General features: G+C 43.1%; 1 protein-coding gene across 1 annotated transcript; it reads right to left on the bottom strand.

Moving 5' to 3' along the window:
- On the bottom strand, positions 1-23,353 carry lclat1 (lysocardiolipin acyltransferase 1). Its single transcript, XM_056296122.1, has 6 exons — positions 23,027-23,353; positions 11,102-11,271; positions 8,279-8,477; positions 5,111-5,257; positions 2,702-2,818; positions 1-1,422 (listed from the first exon to the last, which is right to left on the bottom strand). The coding sequence occupies exons 2-6, from the start codon at positions 11,267-11,269 to the stop codon at positions 896-898; spliced, it is 1,158 nt and encodes a 385-aa protein (XP_056152097.1). The 5' UTR covers positions 11,270-11,271; positions 23,027-23,353; the 3' UTR covers positions 1-895.
- Positions 23,354-25,242: the final 1,889 nt, after the last annotated feature.

Here is a 25,242-nt window from a genome sequence, read left to right as displayed (position 1 = left end):
TTACATCACCTCTACTTCTCTCACCTTTGGCTTTTAAGTGCAAAAGAGACTTCAGCGGGCATGCATAAGAACAAAACTTTTCTTTGACAGAGACTGACAGCTATAAAAAAAAGCTTATTTTTTTTATCTCTAGGTGATTTACATAACATGTACAGTAGTCGGCAAACAAAATGAGGTCGTGAAAGTAAACAATACTACACAAGTAGTGTATACCAATTCTCTTGGACCGATAGCATTCTTTTAAAATGACATTATCTTGTCAACAGACAGTTAAAGGAAAGTTATTTGGCTAAATGATAATCTAGACTGGCTAAATACAGTACCGACTCTGTCATCACATGTACATTTAAGTGCTTTGCACTATGGCTCTGTTCCATCACTTAAAAAAATACACACAAAATTAAGGGGAAAAACATACACAGTAAAACCAATTTAAAAACACATGGCTACAGAATACCAAAAACTAAAAGTACTGTCTTTATGACACAGATGTGGATACTGACACTTAGATTATGTTTAAACTACTATTAAAAATTCCCCAACAGATAAACTGCACTGACAGAAAGGTGGAGCCATTGACTGTGCACAATAGAGAGATATGTACAGTAGGCAGCTAACACAACATGAGCGATAAATCCTTCGAAACCACACTGACATTACATTCTTCTTTTTCTTCCATCCTCTGCTATAGTACGGTAAGCGCCCCTTAGAAAAGCCATGCATTCTGCCTGTAGGGGCACTTTTCCCTCACTGCCTAAAGTAGAGTAGGATTGGGCTCCATGGGGGACCCTCTGGTCCCTTGGACTGGACTCAGCCAAGATGACCAAGTCCTGAGTGCCCTTGCTGATTAAAGGTGGACATGATTGGTTGCCTAGATGTCCTCTTGTTTCCATCCTCACTTCATCTTCCCATCTAGCACCTTTTTCTTCCCACCCACATCAGCAGCCACAGACTTCCAGTAACGGTGGCAGGCCAACTCTAGCAGCTCCATCCCTCCAAGCAGCTTCTGCTGGCCCAGGTACACTCCAATCATCACAAGGAAGTACAGCCTGAGAGGAGCCCACAGCCACAGACCGGTGCAGCAGAGTCCAATGAAGGTGCTCCAGTAAAGCAGCGAGGCCGCTTTGATCAGTGCCACACGCAGCTCTGTCTTGCAGGGCGGTACGCGTGCCACACCCTCTCTGTCGAAAGCCCGGGGCTGGCAGGCGTAGAAGTCCCGGAGACGGGCCTCCTTCTCGGCCCAGCGCTCCTGGCACCAGGCCTGCAGGGCAGAGGAAGAAGCAGGCAAGGAGGCAACTGGATAGCGACGTACATGAAAGTGGATCTCACGGGGGAAAAGCCCAAGGATGAGGTGGCGCTCTGTCTGAGGGATGTTCTTGGGGTATGCCACCGTGATATCATGGACAGCGTCCAGGTTGTCTCCTGGTAAAGAACAGAAAAAGAGACCAATGTCAGCAGAGGGAAGACTTTTTGTCCAATAAAAGACCAAGAGAGATTAATTCACTATTCTTTTAGAGCTAAAACAGCAAGCAAGACCTTGAAAAAGACTTTAAACCAATCAAGATATTTAAAATAAAATTTGACAAATATAGACCAGAGTTACTGCACACTCCGCAATCCAATATCATATGCGAGACTTCCAGTAGTCTTAAGATCATCCCTTTTCCACAACTAAACTGTTAATTAGGACGCTGCCATGCCCTACTCAAACTCTAAGCTGTTAACTCCATTACAAATACACCTCCTATTTAACTAGGAGCTTAGTGCTGCATGAATCAGTCCTCCTCTTCTTACTTAACCTCCAGGAGCCCCACATCATCATCACAGACCCTGGCTTACATAAGCCCAGCCTCACACTGCACAATGGGCTCTTGGTGAAATATCAGGTTGGCAGGGTGACACCTGCCTCTGCCTGCTCCCATACAGCTCAGCTATACCCTGTTATAAATAGAGCTGAGAGGGGTGCGGTGGACAGAGACAAAGACCACCTGCATAACTTGTCCGTCAGCAGTGAAAAGACAGGAGAAAGAGCTGGCCAAGTCTGGTGACATCACACTGATTCACTGCACCTGCTTTGAGAGTCTGTGCCCAGGACCAGTGTGTGCGCATATATGCGGAGGTGTGTGTGTGTGTGTGTGTGTGTGTGTGTGTGTGTGTGTGTGTGTGTGTGTGTGTGTGTGTGTGTGTGTGTGTGTGTGTGTGCGCGTGTGTGTGTGTGTGTGTGTGAGTGGTGGAATGGGGCAACATGTCCAGAGGTGGTATTTAAGACCTTTGGAGGTATGCCAGAATTAGCTCACAGGGTAACATTAGAAGCTCAGCGATGTTGTAATAGCTGGCAGTGGGATGAAGCACTGGTGTGAGATTTTGTAGAATATGTATGACCCCTGCAAGTACTGCTGTCACTGGAATAACTGATATTATTGTGATAACATAATTTTACTTAGGTCTACTGGAAGCTTTCCTGATAGAAATAAAAGTCTGTCATGGTGACATCACATTTGCTTTCCCTGACATCCATTACTGACAGTGATAACAAATGAATCAACACTGTACATAATGATCAAATGCCACAGATCTATTGCAGACTACTAACCACACCATCAAAATTCAAACCCGTAGTTCATCAATCATGGGAGTGACTTAAGGAAATAAAGTGGACATTTCAAAAATTCTCACACTTTTCATTTGGATGGCGCCTTACCTTTCCGGAGTGTGTCCACAATGAAGGTGAAGCCAGTGGTGCGGGGATGCAGAACATATTCATATTTAGGCAGGTTGTTCTTGGCAGCAAACTCGTCGCTTCTTGCTCTTGTATTTTCTACAAAACATAGACAGAGGATGTACTTTCAGCAGCTATGTTGGCAATAAAATGCATCTGCTAACACATGCATGAAGATACATATGTGTAACCTATATGTCTCCAAAACTTTATTAGCAATAGCCGACGAAATACCTTTCTTAATGCAGCCCCTCTGAGAAAATCCATGTGTTACCATGCAGCTTGTCTGTGAATGTTACCATGCAGCTTGCTCTCATAAGTTCTACACAGGCTTTCTGCATTATCGTACCACCGACATCCAATTGGATAACTTACAAGTAGAAATGCATTCATTTTACAAGCTTATATTAAATTGATGGTGGTTGTGGACTCTGGTATCATATTAGTCTACTTCCCAAATAATGTTGACATTTCTGTCTGTGGTTTGTACACTCTGTAATCACTTGATTATTCAGTGGACTTTCAAGCCTTCGGTGTCATTTATTTTTCAAATATATAATCTTAAGCCTCTTTCTAACTGGAAAAAAACCCCCACCAACACCCACTAACATCTGGCTTTTGTCTTTAGTGGGAAAGGTTACAATCGGCACTCATTCCCGGGACAAATGACTCTGAAGTAGTCACGGGTATGTATCGGCTCCGGCGCCAATTGGCAGTGACGGAAACATCACACCCGGGTAGACATGCAAATTTTTGATGCTATGATGTGCGTTTAAGTTCTGGACGCTAGCGCATAAATGGAAGAGTGAGGTGAGAGAGCTTCTCCTAATTCGAGGGGAAGAACACGCCCTTTCCCAGCATGTTTGTGATGTTGAACGTGGCACACCCCAAAAAATAAAAGATTATTCTGATTGAATCCACGTGTTACCTCCGGCTTGGTCAGGTGTCCCTACAGACACAATTGGCCATGTCTGCGGGTGGGAAGCCGGATGTGGGTATGTGTCCTGGTCGCTGCACTAGCGCCTCATCTGGTTGGTCAGGGCGCCTGTTCGTGAGGGAGGGGGAACTGGGGGGGAATGGCGTGATCCTCCCAAGCACTACGTCCCCCTGGCGAAACTCTTCCCTGTCAGGTGAAAAGAAGAGGCTGGCGACTCCACATGTATCAGAGGAGACATGTGGTAGTCTGCAGCCCTCCCCGGATCGGCAGAGGGGGTGGAGCAGTGATGGGGACAGCTCAGAAAATAGAGTAATTGGCCAAGTACAACTGGGGAGAAAAAGCGGGAAAAAAATCCAAAAAAAGAGGATTCTTATGGGACTTCATGTTGCTTCTATCCTGACATAGCGGGGTTTATTGGAACCGGTAGTACACTGTATTAGATTTTATTTAAGGATTGCAACTGTGGGGTTGAGTTACACTTTGTAGAAAATGCACCCACTAGGTGACTCTCTCCATCTGGAATAACCACGCAGGAACATAAATACAGGCGAGACATGTTTACGCATCAAATATTCTCCAGGGGTTTGTTGTAGGAACATGAAAACTATATCATAAATCATTAGCCATATTGTGTAACAAGTGGCTCCTTCAGGCACACTTGTAGGACAAAAAAATAAGAGGCGCAGTGCAGCCCTCCATCTGTTGATATCTACTCTTTCAGGGGGTAAAAAAACCTCTCACCTTTCACCCTCACACAATCCCTCATTAATTTCATACAGCTTCCTGAGTACCAAAAGGGGCCGTGGAAATCTTTAGAGGGGCTTAGGTGCTCCCTGAGCCAAATCCTGTGGAATGAAGTGTATTTGTGTTTGTCTCAAGAAGAGGCACTGAGAAAGAGAACACAGCAACTACCATATGATTCCTCACCATATATATGGCCCCTCGTTACCCAGGTCAAATTAATCCCCAAGCTTTAAGGGGATTGAAAACACATACACATACATAGAGAAAATAACCCCAAAGTCCTAGAGCTGCTGGCCAGTATGACGTATCGTCACTGAAGCCCAGCTTGGCTACATCTGACGTCATGTTATCCAGAGAGGAATTAAGCTATCCCAACTTAGACCACAGAGGGTCATTGATTGGCTTAGCAGTGATCTGAAAGGCCTTTAGATACTGGTATCTGTGTTGGCTGTACTGAAACATCAGAGCATTCTTTTAGAAATGACTAGATGGGATATGAATGAGGAGATTTGACTATGCCTTATCACTTTGAAATTGTGCCTGCATGACGGCTGGCGCAAAGAACTGAGGCCGGTGAAGGCAAACAGGCCCATGGTCTTTACTGTGATGCTGAACCTGGTTTCGGGATGGAGACACATTCTGAGAATAACTGGATTGTGTGACAAGAGTGCCCTCTGAAATTGACAGTTTTTCCAATTTTTACTTCTCACCAGTGAGGTCTGTACCCTCAGGGAACAGCAGCAGTTGCAGTGGCTCCCTGATGTCACAGAAGTACTCCAACATGTTCTCTAGGTGTCTCTTGTCCTCCTCCCAACGCCGATGAATGAAGACAAAGCAGGCCACCTGCATTGCCCAACCTGGAATGTACATGTAAAGTCTTTAGGTGTGTAACTGATTGTTTTTAAAGGTTAAAGGAGTCTGGCTCCCTGGCTGTAAGAAAGAGCTTTCAATAATCAACGGGCCAGACAGAGCATGGCACATGACCCTCACGCAGAGGGCTCTTGGTCATTCAGGAGCTCAATCTGAAAACAGGATGGGACTGGCCCTCAAGGCAGAACGAAAGGCTAGCAAAACCATTATCTTCTTAAAAACGAAATCATTCTATCAATGCATAAACATCAATCAGTAACAAATAGAAATTTGTTTCTCAAGTGACTGTTTGTAAGTCCCTCAACCAAATTTGTTTTCAAAATCTACAGTGTTTGAGCACTTCCAACTGCTCTTAAAAGTAGAATCTGTAACGCAGAGGATTAGAAACCTCTATGCAATTCTGCCCCACCGTTTTGTTGTGTGAATTGGATTTGAGATGGGGAGCAGAGAGCTGAGTAGGGATGGCTATCGCTAACATTTTAACGGTACTACTACTCTTATTTGATAACTGCTTATCGATCAGGTACTTTAACAGTATTCTTATCGGTTCTTTTTGTTACATTTTTAAGAGAAAAAAACAACAACTTAAGAAGAGAATGAACATTGCTTTATTTTCTCATGTCTTAACAGAGCATTACTTTTAATCATCAACCCATGTTTGTATAATTTAGTTAGCGCCATGTGGGTGCTACGCTGCTAGCATACATAACACACCGGAGGTGGATGGGGCAACAAGAGATGAACTACGAACTAGGTAGTCAAAAATGGTGCATTTCTCCGCTAGATGTTTCAAAAGACTATTTGTGTTTCCGCCCTCACATGCAAAAGACTTGTTGCACTTGTTGCAACGAGCATTGTCAGCATCGACTCTAGTGAAGTGTAACCAGACTTTTGACCATTTAGTCCTCTCTCCGCCATTGTCAGTGAGAGCAGGCTCTCTCTGTGTGTGTGTGTGTGTGTGTGTGTGTGTGTGTGTGTGTGTGTGTGTGTGTGTGTGTGTGTGTGTGTGTGTGTGTGTGTGTGTGTGTGTGTGTGTGTGTGTGTGCATAAGAGAGGGAGGCAGAGAGCTGGCTCCGCCCCTCGGCTCACACATACGACAGGCTCCAAGCGATAGGGATCTCTCTTCTGGATTGGGAATAGCAAAAATGCATCTTAGACAAATGCCTTCCTCTTACTGCAAATTAGAAACGGAGTTGGTGAGATAAAAGGCGCAAGATAATGTTTGTGTAGCCTAAATAAATAGGAAATTTATTTTCTTAATTCCTCCAATACCGATAGCAGAACCATTATCGTCGGCGCTCATAAATACTACGGTCTTTAATAATTTAGCACTGGTACCCGTTTAATACCGGGTTTCAATACCCATCCCTAATTATGATAGTCTGAAGGAGTGAGTGTGAGTGATAAAGTTTCTGTTATGGCGGAGTTACATAAAATGTATAGGCAAAATGTTATGTATCAATGTTTTTTTATAGTTGGCAAAACAACGGTAAGCTGACATCCTCAAAGTGAACATATGGAACTTAACAGGGACTCAAAACAAGTCCGACGATCCCCAACGGACTTTAACAGGGAACAGTACTGGCTGATTCATTACAAGCAAAATTGTCAATTGAGTTGAACATTTTTCAGCTGGAGTGAGTGACCAATACATTTCACGAGTCTCAGGCCAAAATAGTGGCTTGTTGTGGCACATTGCTTTTTCCATTCACTGTTCATTGATTCATGTTGTGCCAAAGTTTGGCTTAAGTGAGCCCACAACCGCCCTCACCATTGAAATGAAGTTAACTTGTTAAATAAGGTTCAGGAGCAGGGTCACGCCTCAATGAATCCTCTATCAACTGGTAAGCCTACTTATACCTGGTCAACTCATCCAGCACTGTTTGTCTCCATTTTCTTGACCCCCCACCCACCCTCCCACTCACTCCCTCTTTCGCATTCACCCTCCTACCTCATCCCTCCCTCTACCCATCCCTCTTCCCATCCTTCATCCCCTCTTCCCTCCTTTTTTTCTCTCCTCTTTTCAGGCACCACCTGAGGTCCATAATCAGCTTGGGAAAACCATCACCTGAGACAGAACCTCCACGCTGATTCTCCTTCTCCCCAGCTACCATATGTCAAGATGTCCCAGACTGGCCTAGTCAGACAACCTCCACATCCATCCTCACCCTCACTTCCATCATTCATCCCCATCATCCAACACTTCCTTTCCCCATTAAACCTGTAAACTCACATTGTCGTGGCGTGGTCCTTGCTAGTGAATTAATATGGTCCATACTTTTGAAAGACGGAGGGCTCAAAAGTTGGAAAAAGGATTCAGCAGTGATGCTGAGCTTGCAACATATTTACTGTGCGACAGATGACCTTTTGTAATTCCCAGCAAGTGTGCTATTGCATGTATCAGTGGGTGGTGAATTGGTACACTGTAAATTCTAAAAGTTAATTTTACTTAAAAGAAAATTAGGAAACCAATTACACTTGGGAAAAGTAAGTAAATGATCTTATGTCAAGTTATGTGAAATCATTTCACATAAAATCATTTCACATCACTTTACACAATTAAGTTCATTCCCAAGTGTAATCGGTTTCCTAATTTTTTTTAACTTAAATTTTAGAATTTACAGTGTAGGTGGTATGTAGCGCCACACTGCAGCTACATCCCACAACAAAAAGCCAAAACAGCAACACACAGCAAATTTAAAAAGTAACATCGATTGCCAGTACCTGACATTACAGTTCTACTTATAAAATCATGATGTTTCTGTTTTAGTCATTTAATAGCAAATTATAATGTCAAATGTATTCTAATTTATTTTTTTTATGTTTGACTCATGTAAGTGCTGAGTACTGCAGTGCTAATGCTATGCAGAGGTGTGTGTGTGTGTGTGTGTGTGTGTGTGTGTGTGTGTGTGTGTGTGTGTGTGTGTGTGTGTGTGTGTGTGTGTGTGTGTGTGTGTGTGTGCATCAGACAGAATGGAGCGAGGACTGAACATATAGCAGGTACCCACCAAAACCAGGCACGGACTTCAGGGCAGCCTTGAGGCAGATCTTCTCCAGTCGTAGGTAACTGTACCTCAGCAGGCAGCACCACAGGAACATCCAGTCCAAACGGGTCCGGTGGTTCATGATGATCACACTGCGCTCCCCCGGAATGAAGCCATCGCCTGTAATCACCACCTTGACTCCAAACACCAGCTCCAACAAGGACTGGAGAGAGGAAGGGGGAGAGATGGGAAGGAGGGAGGGGAGGATGAAGAGTAGAGTGGGAGATGGGGAGAGTGGAGACGAGGATGTTAAGAATGAAGACAAGGATGATGATCAAGAAAGGATGTTAAAGGATAGAAGACAGAGTGAAAAGAATGACAATGAGCAAGATTCAATGGGGAGGGGGGGGGACAGACAGAGAGGAAGAAGTGAGAGGTGAAGGAGAAGGCAGAGAGCTAAAGCCATCAGCACATGCTAGGGCTGTCACTTTTTCCAAAAATCAAGTTTAAACGAATTTGAAATGACATGCAATCCATTTGAATGCGCACCCCCTCTCCCCATTCAGTACCATGTAATGTGTAATACGTGCAGTTTTACTTTAACAGTGAATGACTGTATTATCTTCATTATTTTATTAATTTTACATTACACCCGTCTAATATCACATTCTTCCAGCAATCAAATGTTAACTTTTTTAAACAGCTGTATTAACGCATCAGAACAATAATTATAATACATTAAATTTGTATTGTGAAACTCAAAAGTCTCAAAGTGGTACAGTATAGAACACACAACATAAAGAAAACTAATAACAGTTGAGATGAAAAAACCTTCCTGAATAGAAAATGTAAAATCACAGACAACAGGAGAGAACTCCAATAGCTCTGAACTAAAAATGTAGCAAACAAGATGAAACATAGAACTGATAGGCAAGCCGAACGGCCCGACTTAATTTCTAATATTATTAGCCAGAAACACAAGTCTTTCAACTTGATCAGGATCAAGTCTAGCTCTCTTTTGAGTTACAATATTTCCTGGTGACGAGAACACCCGTTCAAAGCGTACAAGGGTTCCTGGTACATACAGGTATTTAAGAGCCAGCTTTTGAGAGTTACACACTACTTCTCAGATGCTTTGATGCCGTGATTGTCTGCTTAGGAAGGCTTTGCTCGCTAGTGTCCTCCATTTTACCTTTTCATTGTAGCAAACATTACTAGCTTAGTTTACTGATAGGTCAATACGGCATGCAATAGGTCAAGCTGACAGGGAATGTTTAGAGCGTTCTCTCCTGGATCACAAGGTAAACAACTTCAAACGGTCTGTTGCACTTATACACCAATCTGCCAAAACATTAAAACCACCTGCCTAATATTGTGTAGGTCCCCCTCGTGCCGGCCGCCAAAACAGCTCTGACCTGTCAAGGCATGGACTCCACCAGACCTCTGAAGGTGTCCTTTGGTATCTGGCACAAAGACGTTACCAACAGATCCTTTAAGTCCTGTAAGTTGCGAGGTGGGGCCTCCATGGATTGGACTTGTTTTTCCAGCACATCCCACAGATGCTCGATCATATTGAGATCTGAGGAACTTGGAAGGCCAAAGAAACACCTTTAGCTCTTTGTCATGTTCCTCAAACCATTCCTGAACAATTTTTGCAGTGTGGCAGGGCACATTATCCTGCTGAAAGAGGCCACTGCCATCAGGGAATACTGTTGCCATGAAGGGGTGTAATGGATATGCAACAATGTTTAGGTAGGTGGTACATGTCAAAGTAACATCAATATGAATGCCAGGACCCAAGGTTTCTCAGCAGAACATTGCCCAGAGCATCAGACTGCCTCCGCTGGCTTGCCTTCTTCCCACAGTGCATCCCGGTGCCATCTCTTCCTAAGGTAAATGATGCACACGCACCTGGCCATCCACATGGTGTAAAAGAAAATATGATTTATCAGACCAGGCCACCGTCTTAAATTGCTCCGTGGTCCAGTTCTGACACTCAGGTGCCCATTGTAGATGCTTTCGGCGGTGTACAGGGGCACCCTGAGCGGTACGCAGCTCCATATGCAGCAAGCTGCAATGCAGTGTTCTGACACCTGTCTATCATAGCCAGCATTAACTTTTTCAGCAATTTGAGCTACAGTAGCTCTTCTGTGGGATTGGACCAGATGGGCTAGCTTGCCTTTGCTCCCTGCTTGCATCAAGGAGCCTTGGGCACCCATGAACCTGGCGCCAGTTCACCAGTTGTCCTCCCTTGGAACACTTCCGGAAGGTACTCGGAAGCTACTGATCACTGCATACCAGGAACACCCCACAAGAGCTGCCGGAGATGCTCTGACCCAGTCGTCTAGCCATCACAATTTGGCCGTTTGTCAAAGTCACTCAGATCCTTACGCTTGCCCATTTTTCCTGCTTCCAACACATCAATTTCAAGAACTGACTGTTAACTTGCTGCCTAATATATCCAACTTGAAGAACTGACTGTTCACTTGCTGCCTAATATATCCCACCCCTTGACAGGTGCCATTGTAATGAAATAATCAATGTTATTCACTTACCTGTCAGTGGTTTTAATGTTTTGGCTGATCGGTGTAGACTGCACATTTTAAATTCAAACAGGTCATTACAGTTCGAATATTAACTCTTTACTACATTCAAACAAATGTTGGAAGTTTTAATAAAAAGTGACAGCCCTAGCACATGCTGTCATGGAGGGACAGGAGATAAAAATCACAGAGCATCATGATGCTGTGATGGGATCAGATGAGTTAAATCACAAAGATAACAAAAGGCCATCTGATACAAACTGAAGTAAACCAAGTAGATTGATTCCTAAGCCAGTATACATACCACAGGCAGGGTGAGCCAGGTGGCTACAATGCGGTCAGTGAGCCATCGGTACCAGGCAGGAGACAGCAGCATGAGTGGCAAAACAGGACCCAGCATGAAGATACTGCCAAAGAAACTCCCCAAAAACAGGGTCACCACAAAGTACAGGCCTTGAAACGACACCGCCATATCTGGGGAAAAGACAGGACAGAGGCATGGATGTTAGGCTAGGAACAAAATATTAAATAAACAAAATAACTACATAAATCAAATAGCCCACACAATCCAAGTATGACTTAGATGGGTTGTTTAAAAGGGAAAAAGGGGTTCAGATAAGTGTGGAATCCATTCTCGATTTGGATCTCTTCTTTGGAGTGGAGTTGAAGTGGAGTGACTATGCGAGACAAATGGAATTATCAATGGTCTCATCAATAGCAAAGCCTGCCGTTCTGTTGAACTTCCGAAACATTTTCCCACAAACAGTGGAAAATTCGAGGCACACATTCCGAGAGTGGAATGTAAATAGGGGAACATTTCTGACTGCGGGTAATGAATTGTAGGTGCACAGACATTGAATCAACAGTTCAAGGAGAGTGGCTTCAAAATTATCCACAAAACACATACTCTACTGCAAAGCATGCTGCATGGCAGGTTCTCTTAGTGGCTAAGAAGGAAAACTCTTCATAAAAACTGCACCTTAATTTATAAGAGTTTAAATCAAATTAAGACTTAATTCAAAGGCATCTAGTTATATTCTTAGAGGTGGTGGAAAAGATCTATGTTCAACTATGGTAGTTTATTTTTAAGAGATGGCGCTATATTTATCGTAACATCTGCAAATTATTAGCCACGAGGCAGCCCGATGTGTTAAACTAAATCTAATTATTTCTTATGATAAGAGGAATCAGTTGTAACATTGGTTAAACTTGTTACGACCAGTAGTTGCATAGTAACAGAAATGCCACATGGGTCTTTAACCGGGGGAGTGAAATGAGCTTGCAAACACAGTGAAAATCATAAAGTTATGAGACCTCAGTTTGCCGAACATATATCAGAGAAGAGTTCATTTTAACAGGACTGTTGGGCGTACCGTTTCCCATTCTAGTCTCTTCAATGACATCTATAGAGAGTAAGGTAGCCTTTGGTAGGTAGCAACGCTGTACTTGTGGAAAAGCAAAAAACACCAAACACAAAACTACCACTGAGTGAAAACAAATTAAGTGTCCATCAGATCCTCTCCTCTCTCATTTTCATTTGGTCAAACCAATGCACGAAAAATCCAGGGAGGCTGACTGAATAAGCCCTTTATCTACACGCACACACGTGACAGCTACTGTCAAGTTGTTCGTGAACAAGCCGCTAACCCCCAAATGCTTGAACGGTGAAGTCCACTGCCGTAACTGTGCAATGTTTAAGTGTTTAACTGTATCCATAATTTGCAAGTCATGACTGGGGGAAAAAGGACATGCACACTTGGCAGACACCTTGGAAAATAGGAATGGGACAATATAGGATTTTATCACGGATCCTTATAAACACTCACAAAAAGTTGACTGCGGCAAATTTCCATGATCAAGATAATCGTAAATGGGAATAATCATGAATATCCTCACGAGTGACTTGAAAAAGCGGTCGGCAAGTCAGAGCCGTAACTTCGGGATAAGGATTGGCTCCAACCGGGAATCCCACTGGAAGCAAGACATAAGCGAGATGTGAGCGGTGCGCTAGCGCTTTGTCATCCAATTCACACTGACTCCGTCTTCCGTAAGCGCCTACCGAATCGGATGTTGACGACTGTTCTGGGAAGCAAAAATCGCTAGAATTGAAGCATCGTAGAAAAGGGGAAAACTTTTGTTTACTCTTGCTATATAACAGTTACATTTTGATTCAACATATTAATATACACGGTTGTTTGTATCCCTAATGACCCCAACCATCTTTTCATGTCACCCAAGTTTTTTGTACTAACGTAAAGAAAATTAAATAAAAGTCTGCCTGTCGTGAAACAGGCAAGCTCACAGACAGACTGGGAGCCCTGATCAATCAATGTAGATGCAGTTAATAAGTTCAAAACACATATACAGTGGGATTGTTGTGTGATTTAAACAGCTATCTGTGTCACTAAGCATGTCAAAAATAAACTCGAAGAGTAAAAAAACGTGTGTGTGTGTGTGGGGGGGGTCAGTGTGGATTGATACATGTAATAAAATGGAAGTATGTCCTGCACCATGCCCATCTCACGGCTCTCCCCAGCTATGGTGCCTGCAAGGGACCCCACTCTCGCAGGGTCTTCCCCCGGGATATGGAAATGTGACTTAATGAAAGAATAAAACAAATTCCAGTATGTTTTTGTGCCATTTTAAGAGTTTTAAGCATATTTTGATGATTCTCAGGATAATATTGTGAATCGCAATTATTTTGGCCAAGATAATCATGACATTACATTTTTAGATCATCCCAGCCCTATTAGAAAATATCAAATAAATCAAACGGTAGGATAATACACCACACTTTTTGGTTTAGTGCTATGGTCATCCAATTACGAGCAGGTCCCATGACTTGTCAGTAATAAGGGAAATCCGGTGAGTCTTGGTTTGATTAGGCCCAGGTTTGCTGATGCAGGGAGTCTGAGCTGCTGCGATAGGGAGCCATTTCCTCTAGCAGGTGTTCTCTTCCCTCATATGAACTTTGGTTCCACACCTTTCCACCTCAATTAGTGCAGTGATTACACAAGCCTTTTGTTCCCACTTGTCTCCCTAGCTACCTATAACCCCAGCCCCCACACCACCCCCACCCTGCCCTCACTGACATGCTTGGCAAGAGCAGCACCATGACACAGCAGGACTCACGGCAGCCATGCAAAGTGGATGAAAGTGCATTTCAAAGTGTGTGTGTTTGTGTGGGCGTGCGTAGATGAACAACAGCAACAGGGAGTTTGAGGGTTGATTGTTTTAACAATGGAAAATGGGAGTGAGGCATGATAGAGATGAGGAACAACCCGACTTGGTGCAACTGTCACAATTATGCCCTGGTACATACAAAACACACACCCTGGGGGGTATCTGCTGGAACAAATGGGTGAGCCCTCTTCCATACATGGCAAATGGGCTGACAGTTGACACACCTGGAGACCGAGATGGGAGAAATGAATGGAATTATGAGCATTGAAACAACATGTTTTTCTTCCTACGGGCCAGGACACCAGGGATGTTTTGGGTTTTTTTTTTTACTACTTTTATTAATCCCCATGGGGCAATTCTTTTTCTGCATTTAACCCATCCTAGCTGTGTAGCTAGGAGCAGTGGGAAACCGCTAGTGCAGTGCCCAGGGACTAACTCCAATTCTTCTTGCCATGCCTCGGTCAGGGGCACAGATAAGAGTATTAACCTTAACATGCATGTCTTTTTTTGATGGTGGGGGAAACCGGAGCACCCGGGGAAAACCCACCGCAGACACGGGGAGAACATGCAAACTCCACATAGAGGACGACCTGTGATGACCCCCAAGGTTGGACAACCCCGGGGTTCGAACCCAGGACCTTCTTGCTGTAAGGCAACAGTGCTAACCACTGGGCCACCGTGCCGCTCATGTTTGACTTTTAGTCTAGCCCTCTGCAGAAACGGTTTGTTGCCGCATCATAGACAAGCACAACTTGTGGATTTGATTCAGTGTCGACCGGTTGGGTTGGTTTAACATTTATTTAATTGTCATATTAATGATCACAAAAGCACTTCCCCAAACATTCTCCAGTCTGAGTCTGAATTCTCTGTAATTTATCCCGCATGCCTTCCTTGAGGCCAAGACTATACATCCCCACAGAGCATTGCCGAGTTAGACTAAAACAACTGGCTAAAGTTGGGTGCGTTTGTATGTGTAAGAGTGAAATAGTACAATCACGTGGACAAGCTTGTTTCAAATAGGTTTAAAGCACTGGCTTATTTTCTAAAAATCACTGAACTTGAACTTCTCTCAGCATTTTAAGTTACACTAGGTTGGTTAGACATATCCACCAGGAACAGCTGCAGCCCCATTAATGTGAATCAGTTTCAACAGAGTTTTAGTATCACAGCAGTCTTTCGACCTCAACAAGAAAAAAAACTAGGTTAAAGCTGTTCATGACCGGTTTCTCCTATATTTCCCTCAAAAAAGGTTTTTATCCTAAGTGGACTTTATTAGTGATCTGAAATGAGTGTCTAATGATAGAGGATATAGCCAGTTGTGTTTCCTATCTACTCGTGTCACTGAGTGAATTTAGGGCTACACAAATAAATTTGACTTGATGACTAATGAGAGCATTCTCTTTAAATATGCCAAAAGTTAGAATTCTGAGAAGATAAAGCAGTCAACTGACTGGACCCCATGTCCAGTATTTAACTGAGTTTATTTCAGATTTTGCGACATATACAATTTTTTAATCTTTGGGGATTTTAACATTCATGTGAGCAATCCATCCAACCCATTTAATAAGGTCTTTACCTCTCTAACTGATACATTTAATTTTATCCAATCTGTTTGGGAGCCCAACCACCATAGAGGCAATACTACTGACCTAGTTTTAACTCGTGGATTTAATTTATCTGTCTTTGAGTCCAACATCTCTGACTGACCATTCTCTCATCCAGTTCCATGTTGAATTCACTGTCCCCGCTGCAGTTCACTGTGACACTATCAGTAGACATCACATTGATGCCTTCGCCATCACCTCTGTGTCTAAAAAAAAGGCCTACCAATCTCTCAGCTCTTATTGGTCATCCCTTGACAATCTCACTAATGATGTCAATGACATTCTGTTCAGGACTTTCAACTCTATAGCTACTCCCAAAACCAAACATGTCTCCCAATATAAATCTGTGCCATGGTTTTCTGAAACTAATCATTCAAACATACATCTCTAAGATTCAAGTGAAAATGTCATATAACTTGCATTACATCACAAAAATTGGGATGACAGTGTGAAAACTTATAATAAATGCACTTTCAACAGCTAGATAAACCGATTTATTGCATTTGATCAATACCAATAAAGCCAATCCCAGTTTTGTTTTGTTTTGTTTTTTTACATATGTCCTGGACCTGGACTGTTCCAATGGCATCTGGACATTGCTTAGCATCCTGTGCATCATATTCTTCATACATTTTATAAGTCCATTATAATTCTGTTATCCTCTTTCAATGTTGCATTGTGTAAATTCCTTAAACACAACATCTATTGCACGGTCTGTCTTGGAAGAGAGATCTCTCCTCTGTTGCTCTCCCTGAGGTTTCTTCCTATTTTTTCTCCCTGTTAAAGGTTTTTTTCAGGGAGTTGTTCCTTATCCAATGAGAGGGTCTAAGGACAGGATGTTGTGTTGCTGTTAAGCCCACTGAGGCAAATTTGTAATTAGTGATATTGGGCTATACAAATAAAATTGATTTGATTTAGTAGCTCAACTGCTTAACTTACCAATAAACATCCCCTGAGTAATAGTCCCTCATTTTCTGCTGATGATTACCTGGTCTATTTCACGTGTAAGGTCGACACTATTAGAGATAAAATTAAAAGTTCCACATACTCCCACTTTCAGCAATAACAAAGACTTGTCGCCCATCATGAGTGAAACCTTGTAAATTTTACTTAGTTGTCTGTGAATGTTCTCATTCATCCAGGTCATGGTTATCCAAAGGAATTGAATCGAGTGCAACTGGACTTGACTTAGTTGGTTTATGCATCTAAATCTACCAACTGTGTTCTTGACCTGCAAAAGTCTTCAAAGTGCTACTCCCAGTTTTAAGATATCCTCTGCTTGCCATTATTAATGAGTCACTCACCTCTGTATTTTTCCCTAAGCCATTAAACTGCAATTATTAAACCATTACTCAAGAAACCTAATCTTGATCCTGGAATCCTTGGCAATTATAGGCCAATTTCCAACCTTCCGTTTTTCTCCAAATTACAAGTTATAGCTACTCTGCTCACCACATACCTATCCAGTAACTTTTTTTTAATCAATTCCAGTCTGGTTTCTGCTCATTCCACTCCTCAGAAACTGCTCCTGTTAAAAGTGACAAATGGTCTTTTCCTCTATACTACTACAGCGTGACTTCAATTGCTGCATTTGACACTATTGATCATAGCATACCTTTACATCTCCAAGGTTCAGCATTGTTATAGTTCCAGTCTTATTCATCTTGTAGAATGTGTTTTCAGTAACATGTCTCAATTTTCCACAGTCAAGTTTGGCATACAACAAGGTTAAGTGTTAGGATCTATACTTTTCTGTTTCCATATGCTGCCTCTTGGTGATATTGTCAGTAAAAATGGTGAGTTATATGTGCTGATACAACCCGGTGACTCCTCTAGCCTTCTGAATCTTGAAGCTTACCTGTCTGATCTGAAAACCTAGATGACTTCTAACTTTTTGCTCTTGAATTCTTATTAAACTAAAATGCTTATCGCTGGTCCAGCCAAACATAGGTGTATGTTTAAAGACCTTGTCTTAAAGCTCAACAGTTGTACTAGTTCACAGAGCCCCAAGGTAAAAAATCTGGAAGTTGCATTCAACTCTCCCTCATCATTTAAGTTTCACATTAAGCCTACCAATAAGATCCTCTTTTATCACTTTAACTGAGCAAAAAAATCCTCCTGTTTGTTTCTCCTTCCAATGTCATTACCTTGACACACGCTGTTGTTTCTTCTAGACTTGACTAGAACCTGACCGATATGAGATTTTTGAGACTGATACAGATACCGATTTTAGAGGGGAAAATTTCCCCGATTACTGATATGGTGGCTGATATTGTGAATTTTTGAGCTGGAATGAAAAGACCATTTCTATGTAGATTGTGCACTGATTTTGCACTGATGTGACTATGCAAAGGTACTCAGAAGGCTGCTTCCTTAAACAAATAACTTTGAATATATAACACTATTATAAATGGTCAACCAATTCTGGAAATGAACACTGAGAAAATAAAGAATAAATAAAAAACAGAATAGATAGCTAAATAAACATCAGTACCATTCATTCATTCACTATCCAAACCACTTATCCTTACTTAGGGTCGCAGGGATGCTGGAGCCTATCCCAGCAGTCACTGAGCGGCAGGCAGGGAGACACCCTGGAGTTTGACTGGGGCAATACACCTGTCAAACGGTAACACAGGTGTCCTAAGGCGAGCTCGGGGAGGACAGACACCTCCCGTGGAGCAGAAGGGCAAAAGCTCACTTGATCTTGATTTCCAGTATGAATACAGACCGTGAAAGCGGGGCCTCACGAATCTTCTGATTTTTTGGGGGTTTTAAGCAGGTGGTGTCAGAAAAGTTACCACAGGGATCAGTACTGTTCAGTATCAGTCAATTGCTGGCCATTTAAATAAAGAATAAATAAAAATAAATAGCTAAATAAAAACATCAGCACTGTATCAGTCAATTGCTGACTATATATGTAGCTAGATAACTTTGTTTGGTTACCAAGTCATGTTAGATACTTGTTCAGCTCACGTTTATTTACATGTGCCCCCTGATTTAATAATTTACTACAGTAATAGTAAACTACTAATAATATACTAGCTAGATAGCTCAGTAAGCAGGAACGCCGGCTTTCCCACTGGAGATCGGGGGTTCAAACCCCGGTTGGGACAAGTCTCCAGTAAGAGTCCGTGGCTTAGACTCCTAATGCTATAAACCAACTACCTCACAGATGTATAGGATCACGCTATTCCCCCCAGTTCCCCCTCCCCCCCGAACAGGCGCCCCGACTGACAAGAGGAGGCGCTAGTGCAGCAACCAGGACACATACCCACATCCGGCTTCCCACACAGCCAACTGTGTCTGTAGGGACGCCCAACCAAGCCGAAGGGAACACGGGGATTAGAACCGCCCATCCCCAAATTGGTAGGCAACGGAATAGACCGCTACACCACCCAGAGGCCCCCTAATGTTAATTAAAAAAAAAAAATCAAACAAAAAAATCTGTAATCTGGCAAACTCGCCGAAATCCTCCTTTTTCTCCTCAACCATGTCTCTCACCCACTGTGCCTTGGCTACCAGGTCAGCAGTCACATCATTATCTGGGTCTGAATCTTCTAGTTCATTGTTGTTTTCATCTCCAAAGTAACTGCTGTACTCAACATCATTGTCACTCCGCTTACTCAGGTCATCAGCCAGTCACTGTCTGAAGCGCAAATTTAGAAACCTTTTTTCAGTCCACACAGAGGCTAAAATGAGCTAAGAGTGCTGAAAAAAATAAACAAATAAATCATCCCATGATACATTTCAGCTTCCCATATACAGTGCATCCGGAAAGTATTCACACCCCTTCAATTTCCCCACATTTTGTTATGTTACAGCCTTATTCCAAAATGGATTAAATTCCTTTTTTTTCTCATCAATCTACACACAAAGTGAAAAAGGTTTTGAAGAAATTTTTGCAAATTCATTAAAAATAAAAAACTGAAATATTGCATGTACATAAGTATTCACACCCTTTGCTATGACACTCAAAATTGAGCTCAGGTTCATCCTGTTTCCACTGATCATCCTTGAGATGTTTCTACATCTTGAATGGAGTCCACCCGTAGTAAACTCAATTGATTGGACATGATTTGGAAAGGCACACACCTGTCTATATAAGGTCCCACTGTTGACAGTGCGTGTCAGAGCAGAAACCAAGCCATGAAGTCAAAGGAATTGTCTGTGGACCTCCAAGACAGGATTGTATCGAGGCACAGATCTGGGGAAGGGTACAAAAAAAATTTCTACAGCTTTGAAGGTCCCGAAGATCACAGTGGTCTCCATCATTCGTAAATGGAAGAAGTTTGGATCCACCAGGACTCTTCCTAGAGCTGGCCGCCCAGCCAAACTGAGCAATCGGGGAAGAAGGGCCTGGGTCAGGGAGGTGACCAAGAACCCGATGGTCACTCTGACAGAGCTCCAGCATTCCTCTGTGGAGATGGGAGAACCTTCCAGAAGGACAACCATCTCTGCAGCACTCCACCAATCAGGCCTTTATGGTACAGTGGCCAGACGGAAGCCTCTGCTCAATAAAAAGCACATGACAGCCCGCTTGGAGTTTGCCAGAAAGCACCTAAAGGACTCTCAGACCATGAGAAACAAGATTTTCTGGTCTGATGAGACCAAGATTGAACCCTTTGACCTTAATGCCAAAAGTCACGTCCGGAGGAAACCAGGCACCTCTCATCACCTTGCCAATACCATCCCTACAGTGAAGCATGGTGGTGGCAGCATCGTGCTGTGGGGATGTTTTTCAGCGGCAGGAACTGGGAGACTAGTCAGGATCAAGGGAAAGATGAACAGAGCAAAGTACAGAGAGATCCTTGATGAAAACCTGCTCCAGAGCGCTCAGGACCTCAGACTGGGGCGAAGGTTTACCTTTCAACACGACAACGACCCTAAGCACACAGCCAAGACAACGAAGGAGTGCCTTCGGGACAAGTCTGTAAATGTCCTTGAGTGGCCCAGCCAGAGCCCAGACTTGAACCCCATTGAACATCTCTGGAAAGACCTGAAAATAGCTGTGCAGTGACGCTCCCCATCTAACCTTACAGAGCTCGAGAGGATCTGCAGAGAAGAATGGGAAAAATACCCCAAATATAGGTGTTCCAAGCTTGTAGCTTCATACCCAAGAAGACTTAAGGCCGTAATCACTGCCAAGGGTGCCTCAACCAAGTACTGAGTAAAGGGTGTGAATACTTACTATGTACATGCAATATTTCAGTTTTTTATTTTTAATAAATTTGCAAAAATTTCTACTAAACTTTTTCACTTTGTCATTATGGGGTATTTATGTAGATTGATGAGAAAAAAAGAGGAATTTAATCCATTTTGGAATAAGGCTGTAACACAACAAAATGTGGGGAAAGTGAAGGGGTGTGAATACTTTCCAGATGCACTGTATTTCAGCAAATCACGACGCATTTCATTGGTCACCTGTCTTGAAAATGATGACTATCTAAAGCGCACCACATCACATCCGGCTCTAAAGGTAGACGCACACCAGACATACACGCAAATGTTGCATCCAGTCTCAATGGGATGTCATTTATCGGCCGTTATAAATGCCGATGCTGATTTATCTGCAATTAGCTCATATTGGCCAATAATACTGGCACAATTATTTATCAGTCAAACTCTAGATTTGACTACTTTAATTTTCTCCTCTCCGGCCTACCTCACTAAGAAACTAGATGCGTCCTGCTTGTACAAAATAGCGCCGCCACAACTCTGACCAGGACTAGAGAATTTACCTATACAAGCCAGAGCAAACTTCAGGGTACTCACCTTGACCTACAAAGCATTATTACTAGAGTGGTATAGCACCTGACTATCCCTGACTACCAAATCTCGTTACACCTTATAAACCTTCACACATTCTACGTCTATCAGACTCTGGTTAATTATTTATTCCCAGAATGCACATATCTGCTGGTTTTTTGAGAGCCTTCTCATTCCGTGGTGTTCCTTTGTCTTCACATTTACATTAGAACAACCAACTCTATGGAAAAAAGCAAGACTTAAAAAAGCCTCTTCTCTATTCTACAATTATAAGTGACCTCATCCTTTTTGTTGGCTTAACTGAGGGTCAATATTGTATTCTTTAATATACACTTTACTATTATTATGTTTTTATGATTGGTATGAGTGTGTTCGGACACCTTGGTTTAATAGTGCAGTTTAAATAAACTGATTTGACCTGAATGTATTCATTGAAATTCCAGCTGTTTAACGGGCCACTAATGTGCAAAATTTGGTAGTTAATCCTCACAATTCAGGAAGAAAAAAATTGAGTGATATTCTACGATGCAACTGCAATTACCAATTAAAAAAGGTGCACATTAAAATAACAGTATCTTGGATATAGTATGTTCTGAGTCTAGACAAGAGACTCACAACACCTCAAACACCTCACATGTGGTTGGTTGCACTGCTATCTGGGGGGACGGGGTGGTGGTGGTGGTATTGTTCATTCTAGCACTTTATCAAGGCAGCAAGTCAGGGCAGTATAAGCACACAAATCTACCCCTTACATGCGTGGAGGGTGCAAGTGGGTGGGTCTTCCAAAATGCCATCTGGCATAAGCGTCAATGATTTTAAAATAGGACTAGGAGGTTGCCAGTGGCTGCTTGGCGCACCAGCTCAATCTCCAGATGGATATTTCCACTGGAGAGATTTGGGTTTGTGGCACAACGCAAAAGGCATCTGTCTGGATTTACAGATTAGCTCAGGGTAATCCCTACAAAGAAATCAAATTGACATTGAGAAACATACATTTAACAAGGCTTGTTGACGCAAGTGAACAACAATACTGCCCATTGTCTCATACACACATCCATCTTTATACTAAACAAGGCGAGGCAAAGTGGAGGAGGAAGTCTACTTAGCACAGAAGGAAATGCCTTACTTGGCTAAGGTTAAAACGTCCGCGTTGCTTCTGAAGAGATCAAACATGGGTAAATTACAATAATTTTACAACCACTAGGCACCAAATTAAATGTTAAATTGTTAATTAGCTATGCTATACAGTGCCTCTCAGTGCACAACCCCACTGTTAAGGGTCTGATTTGAGCTCATTTGCCAACCTTCCTCAGGACAGGGCTGGAGGTGACATGGAGTAACGTCAAAGTGTAACAAGCAAGATAACGCTATACTAGCTGTTAGCTAGAGCCACATTTTGCCCTGTATGTCGTTAACTAGTTGCTACTGTTGGGGAAAACGCAAACGCCTAAATGTGATTTAGCGGACAGGGCACAGCGCGGTGAACCTTAGCACGGGTGTCATTAGTTAGCGTTGGTAACGTTGCTATGTAGCTAACGCTAGCCAGCGAAGGCTAGCCTGCTAACGCCTACCATTACCATAGATTGCGGAAGCTAATAGGCTACCTGGCTAGTGTTAAAAAACTGGCTGATGGGTTCAGACTGAAAATAATGGCGTGCGATAATCTCACCCACCTCTTTTAGATCTCGTTTAGGCTTCTTTCGGAGCCAAACTCAGCCACTCGGGTTAGCTACGTTAGCCCTGGGAAGTGCAGCTGGACGACATCATGTCAACATCTCTGGTACGAAGTACGGAGCCAGCTAGCACCTTGGCTTGCTTATTAAAAGCTGTATCCACATATGATCATGTCCCCACGTTCATTTTTTAACAAGAATTCAAATTCGCCGAACATACATCCAGAACAATATCACCGGCTACGTGTGCTTACTTAGGACTTCGACAAAAACATAGCCGCCGTACCGATTTACTAACTCGACCTCGGAACTTGTAACTTTAACACGTCTTTGTAACTAGGTTTCAAAAGGGGGCACTGTTTGCACAATCATCGTTGGTTTAGACGCGGATAAAGGCAGAGAGCAGTGAGGGATGACTGTAAATGTAAAGTTGTGTCCCTCATACCGAGCACTGCTTTTCAGACATTGATGGTGGAATCGTTTCACTTTTTTTAACAAAATAAGAAACGCTTTGCACGATATCACCATGTTGCTGATATGTCAGAACTCAGACAGGTCTTGAACATGATATGGATATACTTACTTTGACCATTTCCTTCTACATGGCCTTTTAAAGCATTGAAAAATCCCCAGCATGTGTCATTTGTTTTTCTTGCTCACAGTAACGAGCCATTCTACTGTTACGAATTACCTCAACATGCAGTGATGTGTGTGTGTGTGGGTGGGTGTGGGTGTGAGAGAGTGAGAGACGCACGCACGCGCACACACACTGGGCGTGCATATATGTGAGCAGTTATGAATGTGTCTGCACGTGTGATTACTCATGTGTGTGCGTGCGTGCGCGCACGCGTGCGTGCGTTCTTGTTGCATGTGCGTATGAGCACATGTGGCCGTGTGTTTGTGTGTGAATGAGATAGAGACCGACACACAGAGTAAAAGAGAGTGCACTTAGTCAAACTCAGACTTTTCCATGACCTGCTCACTGTGGCATGCACTCTATCTGAGAGAGCGAGTGGACTGTATAGCTTTATCAGTATAAACTTCTTGAGGGTCAACGCATCACTTTAGAGTGAGTAGGAGAGCTTAGATTTGAAACAAGTTTTCTTTGAGTTTTGCTTTAGGGCTGTAACAGAGAAGCAGAGGCACACAATCACTGACTTTTGTCCAAGACAATTTACCATAGCAATGCAACTCAGTCTTCGTAGGCATATTTTTCGAAAAACCCCTAATTCCTCAGTTCTTAAAGAATCATTATCATTTAAAACTATGTAAGTGCTCATATGTTTGCAATACCAACACAGAGGCAGGTGTGAAGCAAGGCAGTTTAGAGGTTACTTTGACATGAAGTAAGAGTAAATCTGAAGCTAAAGGTAAAGCTCTGACAAGATTCATACATATCAGACATACCTTTCCACTTATGCTAGTCTTTGAGGGAAAGAGAATGACTTTTTTCGGGCATCGAATGCTGTGTTTTGAGTTTATTTTCAAATGAGTCTATTGATAGCACTTTAACGAGGTTTTGTTGAGGGGGGAAAAAAACCTCTGTTGGTTTGTTGTTTTTAAACATTCTTGCCTCTGATGACCTCTTGTGCTTTTTTGGTAGTGGAGAGCGAGAAGCAGAAAAGGGGTTATGGAGGGGGGTCAATGACAGGACTTGGATGATTTAGCTCAAGTCTTCTTTCCTTTCACTCCTCACTTCCTCTTTGCATCTACACATAACTCTTTGTTTTACACAATAACCAGTTCAGCTCCGGTGCATTTTATTGTCTCTCACATACTGCCTCATCATTCCTCTATGTCTGTGTCGTTCTGTCTGTCTGTCTGCCTGCCTGCCTGCCTGCCTGCCTGTCTGTCTGCTTGCCTTACAGTCTGTCTGTCTGTCTGCCTGCCTGCCTGCCTGCCTGTCTGTCTGCTTGCCTGCCTGCCTGTCTGCTTGCCTTACAGTCTGTCTGTCTGTCTGTCTGTCTGCCTGCCTGTCTGCCTGCCTGTCTGTCTGTCTGTCTGCCTGCCTGCCTGCCTGCCTGTCTGTCTGCCTGCCTGCCTTACCGTCTGCCTGTCTGCCTGCCTGTCTGTCTGCTTGCCTGCCTGCCTGCCTGTCTGCCTGCCTGCCTTACAGTCCGTCTGTCTGCCTGCCTTACAGTCCGTCTGTCTGCTTGCCCGCCTGTCTGTCTGTCTGCCTGCCTGCCTGTCTGTCTGCCTGCCTGTCTGTCTGCCTG

This window comes from Lampris incognitus, chromosome 16, assembly GCF_029633865.1.
Source record: "Lampris incognitus isolate fLamInc1 chromosome 16, fLamInc1.hap2, whole genome shotgun sequence".
NCBI classification, from domain to species: Eukaryota; Metazoa; Chordata; class Actinopteri; order Lampriformes; family Lampridae; genus Lampris; species Lampris incognitus.
Note: the sequence above shows the minus strand (reverse complement) of the source record. Positions and strands in the feature narration are given on the sequence as shown.